At 44.1% G+C, this 19,739-nt stretch overlaps 1 protein-coding gene across 1 annotated transcript; it reads right to left on the bottom strand.

The window, feature by feature from the left end:
* Nucleotides 1-1,947: 1,947 nt before the first annotated feature.
* On the bottom strand, nt 1,948-5,580 carry LOC125533238. The gene is made up of 4 exons (XM_048696959.1): nt 5,534-5,580; nt 5,290-5,431; nt 2,301-3,829; nt 1,948-1,990 (listed from the first exon to the last, which is right to left on the bottom strand). The coding sequence occupies exons 1-4, from the start codon at nt 5,578-5,580 to the stop codon at nt 1,948-1,950; spliced, it is 1,761 nt and encodes a 586-aa protein (XP_048552916.1).
* Between the last annotated feature and the right edge of the window lie 14,159 nt (nt 5,581-19,739).

The raw sequence follows: 19,739 nt of genomic DNA, 5'->3' as shown, positions 1-19,739 counted from the left end.
AGCCGTGCCCGCGGTTATGTGACAGATGGTAATTTGTTAATATCTGGTTGTAGTGAACTTGAAGTAAACTCAACTAAGATACACCAACCGCATGTGTAACCGTGACTGTCTCTTTTCGGGGAAGTTTGAGAGGAGAACACGGTTGGGTTATGTTTGAAAGTAAGTAGTTCGGGATCACTTCTTGATCATTACTAGTTGGCGACCGTTGCGTAGTTTCTCATCTTATTCTTGTACGAGTAAGTTAGCCACCATATTATGCTTAGTCGCTTGCTGCAACCTCACCACTTATGCACTCCATACCCATTAAGCTTTGCTAGTCTTGATACCCATGGTAATGGGATTGCTGAGTCCTCGTGGCTCACAGATTACTACAACACCAGTTGCAGGTACAGGTAATGCGATGATCATGATGTGAGAGCGATGTTTACTTGTCTTGGAGTTCTTCTTCTTCGTCGTCGATCTTGGGTTAGGTTCATGGTCGGCAGCCTGGGCTAGCAGGATGGATGTCGTTTGAGTTTCTGTTTGTGTTTTATCCGTAGTCAGATGTTGTTCTCATGTATGATGTGTGATGTATTCTTGTGGCATTTGTATGCCTTGTATGTATCCCCAACTATTATGTAATGGTACGATGTAATGATATCCACCTTCCAAAAGCATCTCCAATATGCGCTTCTATCCTTGGTGGGACCTTCGAGTTCCTTTAGGATAGAGTCGCATATTGGGCGTGATAACCCGAAACCGTATTAATTGGAATCCCGTAATGAGCGGGCACGATCTCTGTTTTGACAAGACATGCCAATGGAGGCTATGCCTCGAAACGCGAAACGCGGGTATGAAAATGGTTCGAAATGTTAAAGAGCCAGATGTGACGTTTCGCCGAAAAAGTTGTCAGCAAAGAGACATTGTTTTGTCTAGATACTTTAGCTTCATGGCTAAGGGTTGTAACAGTTATGCAGAGCCGGATCAAATCCCTTGTGTAGGGACTTATCTTAAGAAGGAACCCGCCTTGCAATGCCGAAGACAATCCGCGTGCCAAACACATCGTCATCGAAGACTGGTTCAGGGGCTATTGAGGGAGTCCTGGATTAATGGGTCCTCGGGTGACCGGGCTTTTTTATATGGGTCGGACTGATGGGCCATGAAGATACAAACAGAAGACTTCCCCCCTGTGTCCGGGTAGGACTCCCCTATGCGTGGACGGCAAGATTGGTGTCCGGGTATGTTATTTCCTTTCCTTGCAAACCGACTCTGTACAACCCTAGGTCCCGCCGGTGTGTATATAAACCGGAGGGTTTAGTCTGTAGAGGCTATCGGAATTCTCATAGTCTACAAGCTAGTATTTAGGCATTACGATCTCGAGGTAGATCAACTCTTGTAACCCCTATACTCATCAAATACAATAAAGCTGGACGTAGGGTTTTACCTCCATTAAGAGGGCCCGAATCTGGGTAAACATCATGTGCCACTTGTCCCTTGTTATCCTCGATCCTCAGACGCGCTGTTTGGGACCCCCTACCCAAGATAGGCCGGTTTTGACACCGACAATTGGTACTATGTTGTTTCGTCCACTCTTCTGCACCATGCATGCAAAGTCTCTCGCCTCTTGAATTATAGATCGTATGAAAATGAAGAGGGTCATCGTTTAAGCCTGGATGATGGCATCTTTCGTTTAGATTTTGCATATGATTTAGTCACTCTTTTCGCGTCTCGCCTCCATTGAATCGACATACACACATCCAATGGGCACCTCCTTAGTAATCCAAAGATGGAAGGGGGAATCAATTGAACATGTTTTCTTTAGATCTACTTGATACAAACCCTTACTCGAAAAGGAAAAAAAAGTTTGACAATCCTATGTACACAAAATCGGGCGCCCTTTCAAAAAACAAACGACACCCATCTAGTGATACAACTTGTGGTTGGCTCTCACTTGATGCAAGAGTGTATCTACGATTGGTCACTTGCATACATCACATTCGACGGGCGCATCCTGCATTCGGTTGCATGCATTGTCAAAAGATAAAGACGAAACCAACAATGATAGAGGATAAGCAAAACTAATAGATACCTCATGGTTTGGGTGCTTGGTGGAGTTGCAGTGGCATGATGCATGTTGCTTTGGCGCCAATCTAGTGACACGAAGCATATGTCGCAACCTTGTTTGTGCGTGATTGTAGATGCTACACGCACCCATATATAGTGCATGTCAGTTGATGGTATTAATGTAATCGAATGAATTAATTAGTTGATGCATGGAATTAATCAGGTAGGTAGCTAGGAGTATGTTGGTACATATATACCTGAGCCTGTGCCTGTTGCAGGCGTAGAAGAAGACAAGGATGCCATTGAGGATGCCCCTGATGGCCCGGAAGATCTGCGAGAAGAGGTCATTCCATAGCGTCTTGAGCGTGGTCATGTCGAAGGCGCTTTGTTGCGCCTCCGACATGTGGTTGAGCTCGAAGATGCTACTCAGAGTCTCCCAGATGTCCTTGAAGAAGTTGTAGCTATTGGACAAGACGGACCCCGCGCACGCTGCGACCGCCACCGCAAACCTCGCCGGCAACACCACCACCTTGAGCACCGGCCACAAGGTTGTGACCAATCCGGCGACGCAGTCGAGCACGACGTCGAACGGCGCCCACACCACCTCTGCCAGGTCGACCACCAGGCGCCACACGTGTGAGGCTAGGACAACCAGTGTGGCAAGCAGCTGACACAAGCCTAGGTCGGCCAATGGAGCGAGCATAACACGGAGCAGTGCCCTGGCGGCGTGCAGGAGCGCGAGCAGCCCCTGCATGAACTTGCGCAGGTTGCGGAGGAAGAGGATGGTGCCCAGGTACTGGATGCGGGTGACCATGTCCCACGTCTCGATCCACTCGAAGAGCGGGCCGCAGATGCGCGCCGCCGCCGACTTGAGCAGTGGCACGTTCTTGTACAGGTCGTAGAAGCCGATGATGACGGTGACGAGGGAGGCCATGACGTAGAGGCTCCGCGCCAGGGGCCGCATCCAGGGCCGGTACATGTGGCACAGCACCGGGTACGACTGCAGGAAGATGACCCACGACGGCAGCCCAGACTCGAGCAGCGTGAGCAGCCGGATGTCCGACGTGATGATCTGCCGGAGCTTGAACGGCAGTGCCGCGTCCCGGGACCGAAACAGGAGCAGGGTGTCGCTGTACCTATACTGCTGCATATGCATATGCATGGGAACCCGCCCTTCATCATCATGCTCCTTCTCCTCCTCCTCCTCCTCGTCGCGATCGGTGTGTTGCTGCTGCTGTAGGTTCTTCCTCCTAGCCCTGCTCCGCCAGCTCATCCTCCTCCTCAACGTGGGCGTGCACCTCTCGTCGCCGCTGCTGCTGGCCGCCATCGTATTCATAACGTCGTCGCGAGCGTGTTCCTCTTCTCCGGCGGACGCCGCGGAGGAGGAGCGATGATGGTGACGAGGACGAGGACGATGATGGTGGTGGTGATAGTGGAGGAGGTACCCTCGGAGGGAGTGCGTCTCGGAGGCGCGGCCGAGGAACCACTCAGACGCGCACCCGGCGGCCTGCTCGGCGCTGTAAAACTCCCACTTGTTGAGGTAGCGCGCCTCCAGGGCGAGGGACGTGTCAGTGAGCAGGTCGTTGTAGTAGTTGATGCCGTGCACGTCCCGCCATGACACCTCGAACACCAGGAACCCGTGGAGCAGCGCCGGGGTCGAGTTCGCCACCGCCAGCCACCTTCGCATCGCCGCCGTTATTTTTCTTTTCTCTGTGCCCGAGCTCGCCATCGCCATCGCCGCCGTGTCGGTGCCACTCCTCGAATTCACGAAGGGAGACATCCTGTACTGCATCAATTGCCGGATGCGAGCTAAAGCTTTTAAGTGTGATCATCATGTCCAACTTTCTTTCAGTTTGTTAGCTTCAAATTTCTCTCCGTTTATAACATACATACATACATACATACATACATACATACATACATACATACATACATATATCTATCTATCTTGCTTTCTTTGAGAAATTAATAGGCAAACATGGATTAACAAGAGACACACTAATTGCTCCATCCTTTGTATATCAAAAATGCACATCATACTATATATCTCCCCCATGGATACATTACATAGTACTCCCTCCGTTTCTTTATATAAGGTGCATTTGTTTTTTGATAAAATTTCAGAATGTAAGGTGCATTTCTTCTAATTCCTCATAATTCCTTTGTTAGCCCTCCAGAAAAATGGAATGTATCTCTCTCCTGATTGTCTGTATCTCTCTTTGTAGCAAAAGAAGGAAAGTATCTCTCTGTTGATTGCATGCATCTCTTAATTTCCTGGACTAATTGATTTACTTACCACTAATCAATAATTTGCCAAGGGTAATTTAGTTCTAACATGTCTATAATTCCGTGCCTTGGTCACCGTGCCGAAAATAATACACCTTACATAACGAAACGGAGGGAGTACATACCATTGGGATTGGGGTTATATTTTAGACAACATCACTTAGAGTATTATTTTTGTAGGATCATATCCATTGGGAGAAGAACACATGCATGCATGAGATCAATCAAATTAATTTTTCTTTCTTTCTTGAATTAGAGGCTATGATATATATGATACCACGAGCGAGTCTCTCTTTCTTCATATATATAATGATGATACGCCTACCATCAAGGATTTGGATCCCGAGTGCATGTTTTTTCTCGCGGGGCACTGGAATTCTCAGTTACCAGAAAATCCCGGAAAAATTTCGGATGAAATTTGAATTCAATTTTTTTTATCTTCTATAGATAAGCTCTGGGCTCAATATTTATAACAGCGACCAACTGGCGTAGTGGTTAGTTCGTATATGTGCTTCTGTTGCTTGCAGGTTGCTATCAAAACTCGCCGGCCTCCTTTATTTCTACATCATCTTCCTTTTTATCCTAAAAATTGTGTAAAAAAACAAATACCACAGGACTATAGTTAATAAGTCCACGTTAACCATTGCGCCGCGGCAGGGTAGATGTTCTCTTTAAGTTCCTAACATATCTAATCTAACTATCAGAGCTTAAATTCAAAAAAATAAAAAAAAATCGCTTGGTACATATGGTTCTCGTGGGGTGGCGAGAAATGCGGATACCGGACGGTATCCGAATATTCCGCCCGGTACCCAAAACCATGCCTACCATACGTTGTTATCGGGTCAGAGAGGTTAATATATGCAGAATCAACCAATTAAGTAAGAGTAATGCATGCACCTAATATATACTGTAATAATAAACCAAAAAGATGCATGTGAGTACCATATAGGATAGGGGTACCTTTGTGATCATGAACTGCCATAGCCTTGCGGATCTGGACTGCTTGCTGGTCATCCATGGCTGGTTGTCCACCAGAATAAGCACCTTCTTGCTCACCGGTGCAAAATAGAGGAACGCCCGGGAGATGTAAGACTGCATGTCCCTGCGGCATGCATACATCTGAGCAATGTGTAATTCAATTACATGCATCACCCAATCCATCGATTGGATTCCTTCACAAGCTAGTGGAATTCAATTGATTTACCCAATCTGCAAGCTTGTCAAGGGATATATATCCGGCAGAGGATCCATGCATGCATGCAGATAGCTAGCTAGGATGACAACGGCCGGGACCTATCGAATCGACAGGACGCCACATCAAATTGTATAGATTGGATTAATTCTTGCAAGAGATCTCCATAGGGTTCATTGTCGATTGCGGAAGTTGGATAAGAGAGAGAAAGTCACTCTTCTCCCCCCACCCACCACGCTGGTGAAGGAAGGAAGGAAGGCCGATCGAGGGCGCATGCCTCCCCCTCCTCAACTCCATTTTTAGACCTAGATGATCCATGCATATTATTAGATGTAACGTGTTTGCTAAAACAAGGCTACCATGACATGCTTTATTGATCACAACTAATCATTCTCAAGGTTGCCCAAAATAGAATTATGGGCTCGTCATTGTAGGATATTTTATCATTGAACAAAACCCTAACTAATCGATGAGCAACACTATTGGTCTCCTAGGTGTGGCACCCTGGCTCAGAGAAACCGGAACACCCCGTATTCTAGCCCAGAGATCAAGGAGAAGTCTTCTGGAATACGGCACTGCTTAGCATAGAACAAATCAGCTATTTATTACAATCTATATGGGTACAAAGGGATTACATCAGCACGGCGACACCACGCCTGTCACGGTTGCTCTATGCAAGCAGCAGAACAACACGATGCAGCGGAACAGCGACAACGGTGATGAACTCCGCTCCGCAGGGACTCTGGCTGGAACGTTTATCCTAGCTCGCAAACAAGGAATCCACGACAAACAAGCAATCAAATCCGACATGACCTGCAAACTGGCATGACACGCCAAGTCAGTACAATGAATGTATTTGCAAGCTCATAATAACCAGAAGCATTCAAGACAAACAACAGCATGGCAATTACAGGTTAAGCAGGAATTATTATGAGATCATCAGGATAGCATGGCATGAACAAAATGAATCTGATACAGCTACAACAATATGATCATGGCATGAACATAATAAATCTGATGATACTAGCATGCAACACGATGACACCATATGCACCACTTATTCTCCTCGGGTTACCTCGTAACCATCACATGCATCACTTACCAACCTCGGACATCACACGATCATCTCAGGATCAAATCAAGCTTGGTATAAACAATACCGTAGTAATCATTAAATGACCACAAGGAGCTTGATCTTTACTCATGATTCTCGCACAACATCACGAATATCAAACAACTCGGTATCCTCGATACCACGGTGATCATTCACGGATCACAAAAGGAACCACTCTGGGCTCAACGGGTTACCTCGTAACCAAACGATGATCATTCACGGATCACATAACCAACTTATCTCATCCTCGAACCAGGGTTGTTATTAAGAACATCATTATTATTACTATTGACCCATAGTGTGACCAACTATGAACTGGGCCCTTATCCACGGGCGCGGCTATTGATAGATTTAGTATGCACTCTACAGAGGTAGCGCACTGTACCCACTACCCACACCACGGAACCCATGGCCTCGCACTCCCATTCGGGTGGACCAACGGCGTTCTGAGAAAACCGTCCTACTACCATGACACTCTCCCGGCCACTCCGACTCACTCCCCACTGGGCTAAGTCCTGGGTGGCCCCGTGCCTACCAAAGGCACCAACGGCCACTGTCGTGGCAAAACAAAAACGGTCCAAAACAGGGACAAGCCGGCTACAACAACTACAGGCACACAAGGCTTATGTCCGCCTACCTGATCAGGGTAGCGTGTGCCCATAACCTTCCCTCGTGGGAGGCACCGGCGAGAGGCACGACAATAGACCCAGTTAGGATCCTCCAAAAAAGTCAAGTGTGGTTGCACTGGTCAGCTCGATATGGTGGCACCATGACTCAACCAACAGTTGTTCAAGTTCAATTTAATCTGGTTAAACTTCAATGCAAATATGACGAGTCATATTAAAATAACATGATGCAACTACAATGCATGAGCATGATATCAAGATAAGCAGGGAAGTGCAACATAATCATCGAGCATAACCATAATGAAACATTAACCAAATGAGCATGGCAAACTGATGAGCATAACATTACACTTGAGCATGCCATGACCACTAGCATCATAAATAAATACCATGCAAGAACTCATCCAGAATACTACCAAGTAAGCATATAACCAACTAGATACAAAGTAACATGCATAGCTACGACACTAGATAACAGGTCGTAAACATGCATCCGAAAGAACACACTGCTACTACTACCAAGCATGACATATAATAATAATACTAGTAATAAGTGCAAGATAACAAGATGCAGAAGAGCATAGCTTGAAAGTGAACACATATCTCTAAGCATCACCGAAACAACGACAACCGTAACAAAACAAGCAAACATTTGTCAAACATTCCAGTTGAAAACCATGGCTACTGCATGACTATCATGCAAGCGGTTGTTGTGGCTTGCCTGTGGTGGAAGAAATCACCGGAAAGACATGCGAGAAGCTCGCGGAAAGAATCGCCGGAAAACATTCTCTCTCGAAGAGGCTGATTAGAAGCAAGGGAAAAATGTTCATTTTCACTATGGGACCACCTAGTGAAAATGTTACCAACAGAAAGATCTCGATGAGACGAAGAAGTAGGCTTTGGAATCACCTCATTTGGAGCTACGGGTTAAAAGATATGAGTGTTTGACTGCCAGGGACCCATCTGTAATGAAAATATTTTCAAACAAGGCCTGGACAGAAAAACAGAAAGTGCAATTAGAAAAATACGCTTTAACTGAACTGAATACGTATTCGTGGCTGAACAAGACAGAAAGTGCGCTTTCGGTGGAGGAAAACGTATTCCGAAGAATACGCTTTCACTTATCCACGTCAGCAGCTCGGGTCAGGGCATGAGACTTACAGGCGGGGCCTGCCACTTATCCATGTGGACCGGACCATGTCAACGTCTCAAAGACCAACATGTGGGGCCTGGGGCTCCACTGGACAGCTGGCGGGGCGGTGTCATCCTTCTCCATCGACGCCCGACAGAGCAAAGGGAGGGGAGCGGCGCCGGCGGCCGTCCCGACACCACCGGCCACCTCCGGTGACACTCCGGCCACCGGAGTGACCATGAAGAAGAGCTGCATCCGCCTGGAGGGTTCTTTCCCGCCGAGAAGCAGCAGAGGGAGCAGTGCTCCGACTCCAGAGACGGACAGCGGCGATGGTGAAGATGGAGTCGGGTCTATGGTGGAGGGAAAGGAGAGGCAGGGTTCGGGAGGGGTTCGCCGGGGTTAAGGAACTCTTCTGGAGGTGGAAAGAGGGAGATGGAGGCTCGGGCTCGAGCTAATTTAGGAGGGAGGCCGCGGCGGCCATGGCAGCCAACCGAGGCGATGAGAGGTTCTGGAGTCGAACGGATGGGTGATGTCTACTACACAACCTTCTTCTTGTAGACGTTGTTGGGCCTCCAAGTGCAGAGGTTGGTAGGATAGTAGCAAATTTCCCTCAAGTGGATGACCTAAGGTTTATCAATCCGTGGGAGGCGTAGGATGAAGATGGTCTCTCTCAAACAAACCTGCAACCAAATAACAAAGAGTCTCTTGTGTCCCCAACACACCCAATACAATGGTAAATTGTATAGGTGCACTAGTTCGGCAAAGAGATGGTGATACAAGTGCAATATGGATAGTAGATAATGGTTTTTGTAATCTGAAAATATAAAAACAGCAAGGTAACTAATGATAAAAGTGAGCGTAAATGGTATTGCAATGCTAGGAAACAAGGCCTAGGGTTCATACTTTCACTAGTGCAAGTTCTCTCAACAATAATAACATAATTGGATCATATAACTATCCCTCAACATGAAACAAAGAGTCACTCCAAAGTCACTAATAGCGGAGAACGAACGAAGAGATTATGGTAGGGTACGAAACCACCTCAAAGTTATCCTTTCTGATCGATCTGTTTAAGAGTCTGTAGTAAAATAACACGAAGCTATTCTTTCCGTTCAATCTATCCTAGAGTTCATACTAGAATAACACCTTAAGACACAAACCAACCAAAACTCTAATGTCACCTAGATACTCCAATGTCACATCAAGTATCTGTGGGTATGATTATATGATATGCATCACACAATCTCAGATTCATCTATTCAAACCAACACAAAGAACTTCAAAGAGTGCCCCAAAGATTCTACCGAAGAGTTAAGACGAAAACGTGTGCCAACCCCTATGCATAGGTTCATGGGCGGAACGCGCAAGTTGATCACCAAAACATACATCAAGTGGATCACGTGATATCCCATTGTCACCACAGATAAGCACGGCAAGACATACATCAAGTGTTCTGAAATCCTTAAAGACTCAATCCGATAAGATAACTTCAAAGGGAAAATTCAATCCATTACAAGAGAGCAGAGGGGGGAAACATAATAAGATCCAACTATAATAGCAAAGCTCGCGATACATCAAGATCGTACCACCTCAAGAACACGAGAGAGAGAGAGAGAGATCAAACACTTAGCTACTGGTACATACCCTCAGCCCCGAGGGTAAACTACTCCCTCCTCATCATGGAGAGCGTCGGGATGATGAAGATGGCCACCGGAGAGGGATTCCCCCTTCCGGTAGGGTGCCGGAACGGGTCTAGATTGGTTTTCGGTGGCTACGGAGGCTTCTAGCGGCGGAACTCCCGATCTATTCTGCTCCCCGAAGTTTTTAGGGTATATGGATATATATAGGAGGAAGAAGTACGTCGGTGGATCTCCGGGCTGTCCACGAGGCAGGGGGAGTGCCCAGGGGGGTGGGCGCGCCCCCACCCTCGTGGGCAGCCCGGGACTCTTCTGGTCCATCTTCGATACTCCGTGGGCTTCTTCTAGTCCAAAAATAAGTTCCATGAAGTTTCAGGTTAATTGGACTCCGTTTGATTTTCCTTTTCTGCGATACTCTAAAACAAGGAAAAAACAGAAACTGGCACTAGGCTCTAGGTTAATAGGTTAGTCCCAAAAATCATATAAAATAGCATATTAATGCATATAAAACATCCAAGGATGATAATATAATAGCATGGAACAATCAAAAATTATAGATACATTGGAGACGTATCAGCATCCCAAAGCTTAATTCCTGCTCGTCCTCGAGTAGGTAAATGATAAAAACAGAATTTTTGATGTGGAATGCTACCTAACATATTATCAATGTAATTTTCTTTATTGTGGCAAGAATATTCAGATCCATAAGATTCAAGACAAAATTTTAATATTGACATAAAAATAATAATACTTCAAGCATACTAACTAAGCAATTATGTCTTCTCAAAATAACATGGCAAAAGAATGGTCATCCCTACAGAATCATATAGTTTGGTCATGCTCCATTTTCATCACACAAGAATGCTCTCATCATGCACAACCCTGATGACAAGCCAAGCAATTGTTTCACACTTTAGTAATCTCAAACTTTCTTTTAACTTCCACGCAATACATGAGCGTGAGCCATGCATGGATATAGCACTATGGGTGGAATAGAATATGATGGTGGGGGCTATGTGGAGAAGACAAAAAAAGGAGAAAGTCTCACATCGACGCGGCTAATCAATGGGCTGGGGAGATGCCCATCAATTGATGTCAATGCAAGGAGTAGGGATTGCCATGCAACGGATGCACTAGAGCTATAAATGTATGAAAGCTCAACAAAAGAAACTAAGTGGGTGTGCATCCAACTTGCTTGCTCACGAAGACCTAGGGCATTTGAGGAAGCCCATTGTTGGAATATACAAGCCAAGTTCTATAATGAAAATTTCCCACTAGTATATGAAAGTGACAAAACAAGAGACTCTCTATCATGAAGATCATGGTGCTACTTTGAAGCACAAGTGTGGAAAAAAGTATAGTAGCATTGTCCCTTTTATTTTTTATTTTTTATTTGGCCTTTCTTCTTTTTTTATTTGGCCTTTTTTTGGGAAAATGCTCTATTAATGATGATCATCACACTTCTATTTATTTACAACTCAAAGATTACAACTCGATACTAGAAAAAAGTATGACTCTATATGAATGCCTCCGGTGGTGTACCGGGATGGGCAATGAATCAAGAGTGGCATGTATGATAAATTATGCATGGTGGCCTTGCCACAAATACGATGTCAACTACATGATCATGCAAGGTAATATGACAATGATGATGTGTGTCATGATGAAGGGAACGGTGGAAAGTTGCATGGCAATATATCTCGGAATGGCTATGGAAATGCCATAATAGGTAGGTATGGTGGCTGTTTTGAGGAAGATATAAGGAGGTTTATGTGTGACAGAGCGTATCATATCACGGGGTTTGGATGAACCTGCAAAGTTTGCACCAACTCTCAAGGTGAGAAAGGGCAATGCACGGTAACGAAGAGGCTAGCAATGATGGAAAAGTGAAAGTGTGTATAATCCATGGACTCAACATTAGTCATAAAGAACTCACATACTTATTGCAAAAATCTACAAGTTATCAAAAACCAAGTATTACGCGCATGCTCCTAGGGGGATAGATTGGTAGGAAAAGACCATCGCTCTTCCCTGGCCGCCACTCATAAGGAAGACAATCAAATAACACCTCATGTTTCAAATTTGTTACACAACGTTTACCATACGTGTATGCTATGGTACTTGCAAACTTCAACACACATATTTCTCAAATTCACAATTACTCAGTTAGCACGACTCTAATATTACCATCTTCGTATCTCAAAACAATCATCAAGTATCAAACTTCTCACAGTATTCAAAGCACTTTATATGAAAGTTTTTATTATACCCCTCTTGGATGCCCATCATATTAGGACTAGTTTCATAACCAAAGGAAACTACCATGCTGTTCTAAAGACTCTCAAAATAATATAAGTGAAGCATGAGAGTTCATCTATTTCTTCAAAATAAAACCATTGTCGTGCTCTAAAAGGATCTAAGTGAAGCACTAGAGCAAATGACAAACTACTCCGAAAGATATAAGTGAAGATCAATGTAGTAGTTGAATAATATGCAAAACTATGTGAAGACTCTCTAACATTTAAGAATTTCAGGATCTTGGTATTTTATTCAAACAGAAGCAAAACAAAATAAAATAAAATGATGCTCCAAGCAAAACACATATCATGTGGTGAATAAAAATATAGCTCCAAGTAAAGTTACCGATGAACGAAGACGAAAGAGGGGATGCCTTCCGGGGCATCCCCAAGCTTAGGATTTTTGGTGTCCTTATATTTTACCTTGGGATTCATTGGGCCTCTCCAATCTTAGGCTCTTTCCACTCCTTTTTCCATAATCCATCGAATCTTCACCCAAAACTTGAAAACTTCACAACACAAAACTTAACAGAGAACTCGTAAGCTCCGTTAGTATAAGAAAATAAATCACCACTTAGGTAATGTTGTGAACTCATTCTAAATTCATATTGGTGTAATATCTACTGTATTCCAACTTCTCTATGGTTCATACCCTCCGAGACTACTCATAAATTCATCAAAATAAGCAAACAACACAATGAAAACAGAATCTGTCAAAAACAGAACAGTCTGTAGTAATCTGTAGGTTTCGACTACTCTGTCACTCCACAAATTCTAAAATAAATTGCTGGACTTGAGGAATTTATCTATTAATCTTCTGAAAAAATAATTAACTAAATATCACTCTCCAGTAAAAGATGGCAGCAATTCTCGTGAGCGCTAAAGTTTCTGTTTTTTTACAGCAAGATTGCAAAGACTTTCCGCAAGTCTTCCCAAAGGTTCTACTTGGCAAAAACACTAATTAAAACATAAAACCACATATAACCAGAGACTAGATAGATTATTTATTACTAAACATTAACAAAAATCAAGGAACATAAATAAAATTGGGTTGCCTCCCAACAAGCGCTATCGTTTAACGCCCCTAGCTAGGCTTGATGATTTCAACGATGCTCACATAAAGATAAGAATTGTAACAGAGAGCATCATGAAGAATATGACTAGCACATTTAATTCTAACCCACTTCCTATTCATAGGGATTTTGTGAGCAAACAACTTGTGGGAACAAGAATCAACTTGCATAGGAAGGTAAAACAAGGATAACTTCAAGATTTTCAGCACATAGAGAGGAAACTTGATATTATTGCAATTCCTACAAGAATATGTTCCTCCCTCATAATAATTTTCAGTAGCATCATGAATGAATTAAACAATATAACTATCACATAAAACATTCTTTTCATGATCTACAAGCATAGAAAATTTACTACTCTCTACATAAGCAAAATTCTTCTCAATTGGAATAGTGGGAGTATCATAACAGACTTGAATACTATAAATTGTTTCCACATTAAAGGAGTAATGTTCAGAAAAAGGGTAATCGTAATCATGACAAGTTTTATAAATATAATCGTCTCTACTTTTTATAGCATATGTATTATCACAATAATCATCATAGGTAGCAACTTTGTTCTCATCATAATCGATTGAAACCTCTTCCAGGATAGTGGAATCATTACTAAATAATGTCATGACCTCTCCAAATCTACTTTCCTAATTATCACAATAAGATTCAACATCCTTCAAAATAGTGGGATTACTACTTCCTAAAGTTGACACTCTTCCAAACCCACTTTCATCAATATAATCATCATAAGTAGGAGGCATGCTATCATCATAACAAATTTGCATATCAAAACTTGGGAGGCTAAAAATATCATCTTCATTAAACGTAGCATCACCAAGCTTGGGACAAACATTAATTGCAGCAAATATATTCTCAAAAATGTTCATTCTCATCAAACATAGCATCCCCAAGCTTGGGCCTTTTCATATCATAAGCATAATCACTCTCATCATTAATAGTATGGATAGCACCAATAGTATAGCAATTATCATCATCACAATGAGTAATAGGAGCAACATTATTTGGTAGAGATACCTTTCTACATTTTCTTCTCCGTCTTTTCTTTTCTTTTTCTTCACATCATGTGTGGGTTCAACCCTATTTTTGGAGCTCCTTATTAATGAGATTGGTTGAATAGAAGGCTCCTCCTCGTTACCTGATTCATCATAAGAAATAATAGGAGGATATTGGGAAGTCTCTTCCCTTTCATTAGTATTCTCTTCATCTTCTATTTGTTTTCTTTTTTATGTAATTTGCAATATAAGGATTTTCAATACAATTCACCGCACAATACATATAAATTTCCTCTAGATCAAAATCAAGAAGTTTATCACGGGCAAATACTGGAAGATAGTTAGTTATACATTTCATTTCTTAATAACCCATAAGCAAACTAAGTTCATTATGATGTGCAAGGGAAATCAAGTCATCACAATTTTTGGAAACGATTAGATCATGAAACAATTTGCATCGGATGGTTAAATGACCACATTCATTGCAAAGTTCACAAGTACGGCTAAGAAAATTTAAATTTTCAGCACAAACATCTAGCCTTTCTTGCAACCGTTTAGTTTCTAAGTACTTATGCCTCTTGCAAAATCTATCTTCCCTAATTGGTGTGTACTTGCAAACTCTATGCACTCCACAAAAATCGACATGCTTATAAGAGACATTCTCATCATGACTAGTGCAATCATCATTAGTACTATGGATATTCAAAGAGTTCATACTAATAACATTGCAATCATGCTCATCATTCAAAGATTTAGTGCCAAACATTTTATAGACTTCCTCTTCTAGCACTTGAGCACAATTTTCCTTTCCATCATTCTCACGAAAGATATTAAAAAGATGAAGCGTATGAGGCAAACTCAATTCCATTTTTTGTAGTTTTATTTTATAAACTAAACTAGTGATAAAACAAGAAACAAAAAGATTCGATTGCAAGATCTAAATATATACCTTCAAGCACTCACCTCCCCGGCAACAGCGCCAGAAAAGAGCTTGATGTCTACTTCACAACCTTCTTCTTGTAGATGTTGTTGGGCCTCCAAGTGCGGAGGTTTGTAGGACAGTAGAAAATTTCCCTCAAGTGGATGACCTAAGGTTTATCAATCTGTGGGAGGCGTAGGATGAAGATGGTCTCTCTCAAACAACCCTGCAACCAAATAACAAAGAGTCTCTTGTGTCCCCAACACACCCAATACAATGGTAAATTGTATAGGTGCACTAGTTTGGCGAAGAGATGGTGATACAAGTGCAATATGGATAGTAGATAATTGTTTTTGTAATCTGAAAATATAAAAAAGCAAGGTAACTAATGATAAAAGTGATCGTAAACGGTATTGCAATGCTAGGAAACAAGGCCTAGGGTTCATACTTTCACTAGTGCAAGTTCTCCCAACAATAATAACATAATTGGATCATATAACTATCCCTCAACATGCAACAAAGAGTCACTCCAAAGTCACTAATAGCGGAGAACAAACGAAGAGATTATGGTAGGGTATGAAACCACCTCAAAGTTATCCTTTCTGATCAATCTATTTAAGAGTCCATAGTAAAATAACACGAAGCTATTCTTTCCATTCAATCTATCCTAGAGTTCGTACTAGAATAACACCTTAAGACACAAATCAACCAAAACCCTAATGTCACCTAGATACTCCACTGTCACCTCAAGTATCTGTGGGTATGATTATACGATATGCATCACACAATCTCAGATTCATCTATTCAAACCAACACAAAGAACTTCAAAGAGTGCCCCAAAGATTCTACCGGAGAGTCAAGACGAAAACGTGTGCCAACCCCTATGCATAGATTCCCAAGGTCACAGAACCCGTAATTTGATCACCAAAACATACATCAAGTGAATCAATAGAATACCCCATTGTCACCATGGGTATCCCACGCAAGACATACATCAAGTGTTCTCAAATCCTTAAAGACTCAATCCGATAAGATAACTTCAAAGGGAAAACTCAATCCATTACAAGAGAGTAGAGGGGGAGAAACATCATAAGATCCAACTATAATAGCAAAGCTCGCGATACATCAAGAACGTGCCGAATCAAGAACACGAGAGAGAGAGAGAGAGAGAGATCAAACACATAGCTACTGGTACATACCCACAGCCCCGAGGGTGAACTACTCCCTCCTCGTCATGGAGAGCGCAGGGATGATGAAGATGGCCATCAGAGAGAGGTTCCCCCCCTCCGGCAGGGTGCCGGAACGGGTCTAGATTGGTTTTCGGTGGCTACAGATGCTTGAGGTGGTGGAACTCCCGATCTAGGTTTCCTTTTGGAAGTTTTGGTATATATAAGAGGTATTGGAGTCGAGAACAAGTCAGGGGGTCCCCGAGGAGGCCACGAGGTAGGGGGCATGCCCAGGGGGGTAGGGCGCACCCCCACCCTCGTGGGTGCCTCGAGGCTCTTTTGGCCCATCTCCTATACTTCGTGGGCTTCTCCTGGTCCAAAAATAATCTCCGTGAAATTTCAGGTCAATTGGACTCCATTTTGTTTTCCTTTTCTGCGATACTCAAAAACAAGGAAAAAGCAGAAACTAGCACTGGGCTCTAGGTTAATAGGTTAGTCCCCAAAATCATATAAAATAGCATATAAATGCATATAAAACATATCAAGCAAGCATGACAAGAGTATATGAGCAGCGGAAAGTAAAGCATGCAATTTGCAAGAATGTAAAGGGATGGGATTGGTGTGTGCAAACGCAATTGGAGACACGGAGATTTTTGGCGTGGTTTCCGATAGGTGGTGCTATCATACATCCACGTTGATGGAGACTTCAACCCACGAAGGGTAACGGTTGCGCGAGTCCACGGAGGGCTCCACCCACGAAGGGTCCACGAAGAAGCAACCTTGTCTATCCCACCATGGCCATCCCACGAAGGACTTGCCTCACTAGGGTAGATCTTCACGAAGTAGGCGATCTCCTTGCCCGTACAAACTCCTTGGTTCAACTCCACAATCTTGACGGAGGCTCCCAAGTGACACCTAACCAATCTAGGAGACACCACTCTCCAAAAGGTAATAGATGGTGTGTTGATGATGAACTCCTTGCTCTTGTGCTTCAAATGATAGTCTCCCCAACACTCAACTTCTCTCTCACAGATTTGGATTTGGTGGAAAGATGATTTGAGTGGAAAGCAACTTGGAGATGGCTAGAGATCAAGATTTATGTGGTTGGAGTGGAAGATCTTGATCTCAACACAAGTGTAGCTAGTTCCCTCTCAGAAAATGTAAGTTGGAAGTGTAGACATGTTCTGATGGCTCTCTCCATGAATGAGGAGTGGGTGGAGGGGTATATATAGCCTCCACACAAAATCTAACCGTTACACACAATTGACCAAACTCGGTGGGATCGAATCAGAAAACTCAGTCAGACTGATTCAGTTCATAATGTGATCGTTAGGCTTTTCGGTGGGACCGACATGATCAAGTCGGTTGGACCGATGTGCTAGGGTTAGGGTAAAACCTCATCTCGGTTTGACCGATTACACAAACACGGTGGGACCGATTTGGGTAATAAGCAAAACTGAGAGTTGGTCAAGCAAACTCGGTGGGACCGATTGAATATCTCGGTGAGACCGAGATTATTGCAATAGGCAACAGAGAGTTTGCAAGCTCATCTCGGTGAGATCGAGATCCCATCGGTGTGACCGAATTTATTAGGGTTTGTGGCAATGACTATGTCTAGAGAAATCAGTGGTGCCGGATGGAAAATTTCGGTGGGGCCGAGTTTGACTTTTGGTTTGGGACATATGTGGATATGAGAAAGTGGTTGAGGGCTTTGGAGCACATCACCGAACACTTTGAGCAAGCAAGCCATTAAGCAACACCTCATCCCCTTTTAATATTATTGGCTTTCCTATGGACTCAATGTTATCTTGGATCACTAAAAACAAAATGTAGAGTCTTGAGCCAATCTTTTGTCCTTAGCATTTTGAAGGGGTTCCACATCTTCTTGTCCACGCCACTCCATCTGTTGAACTTATCTGAAATATACTAGATAAAAGCATTAGTCCAACAAGAGATATGTTGACATTAATTACCAAAACCACCTAGGGAGCACTTGTGCTTTCAATCTCCCCCTTTTTGGTAATTGATGACAACATACATCAAAGCTTTAGATAAAGATGTAGAGAATATCAAGTAAAGCTTTGGAACGACATGTAACATGCATGGACTCCCCCTACATGTATGTAATCATGTCAATATGGAAAGTAAGAGCATGTGAATGCATAAACATGACAGAGCAAGCAATGTGTTACATGTATCTTGGCTATATGCATCAGAGCAAATGATGTGAGTGTATGAAGTTGTAACTTCATGCTCATGATTGCTTCTTGCAAACAATATATACATTAGCAAGAAATCTTCATGCACATGAGTGTGATGCGTATACTTACCTTGTGGTCTAGAAGCTAGTTAGGGGGTAGTGCGGGTAGGGAGGAAGGTGATACGAGGGGGAATGGCGTGGGAAGGAGGAGGCATAGGGGGAGGGGGGCGAGTTGAGGGCGGGAGGTAGGTGGGCTGGAGGGGGGGGAGGGGAGAGGTGGAGCGGGGTAGAAGAGGGGGAGCGGGACGGAGCGGGGGGCGGAGGCTCGCAAGGAGGGGAAAGCGGGGGAAAGGCTGGGATGGGAGGGCGGTAAGCCCGGGGGGCGGAGGAGGCGAAGGGAGACGAGAGGGCGGGGGGAGGGGAGGTGGGTGGGGGGAGGAGGGCGACGAGGGGGGAGAGGTAAGGCGGGAGGGGAGTGAGAAAGATGGGGGGGGGCGGGGTAGGGGGAAGAGATGGGAGGGGAGGGGGGGGGGAGGCGGTGGGTTAAGGGGCGGAGGGAGGGGAAAGGTGGGAAGCGAGCGCGGGTATGAGGACAGATGGGGTAGGCGGGAGGGGGGAAGGAGGAGGGGAGAAGAGGCAGCGATGAAGGCGAGGAAGGGGGTGAGGGCGGTAAGAGGGGGGGTATAGGGGCAGTATAGAGAGGGGTAGGAGCGGGGTGCAGGAAGAGGGTTGGGAGGGGGAAGACGGGAGGGAGAGGGAGTAGGGACGGGATGGAAGGAATGGGTGGGGAGTGGGAGGGGGGAGAGAGATTGGGTGGGAGGGGGAGGTAGGGGGAGGGATTGGTGGGGGGAAGAGGAGGAGAGGTGAGGCAGGGGGGGGGGATGGAAGGGGATGAGGGGGTATGGGAGCGGGGGGAGTGGGGACAAGGATGGCGCCGCGGGGCGATAAGGTGCACATGAGCACATGATGATGCATATACTTACCTTGTGGTCTTGAGTTGGCTTAGGAAGGATGAACCTGAGTAAACAAGGTTAGATAACACAGATA

This window comes from Triticum urartu, chromosome 1 (assembly GCF_003073215.2).
Source record: "Triticum urartu cultivar G1812 chromosome 1, Tu2.1, whole genome shotgun sequence".
NCBI classification, from domain to species: Eukaryota; Viridiplantae; Streptophyta; class Magnoliopsida; order Poales; family Poaceae; genus Triticum; species Triticum urartu.
The sequence above is the reverse complement of the archived record's forward strand: the minus strand, read 5'-3'. Positions and strand labels throughout refer to the sequence as shown.

Bases quoted from the DNA above. Each gene is read 5' to 3' on its own strand.
- LOC125533238 (XM_048696959.1), bottom strand. From the start codon at position 5,580: ATGGATCCTCTGCCGGATATATATCCCTTGACAAGCTTGCAGATTGG. The intron at 3,830-5,289 runs GTACCCCTATCC...CAATTGATGCAG, and splicing joins GGCAGTTCATGATCACAAAG to TACAGGATGTCTCCCTTCGT. The intron at 1,991-2,300 runs GTATATATGTAC...AACCGAATGCAG, and splicing joins TGCAACAGGCACAGGCTCAG to GATGCGCCCGTCGAATGTGA.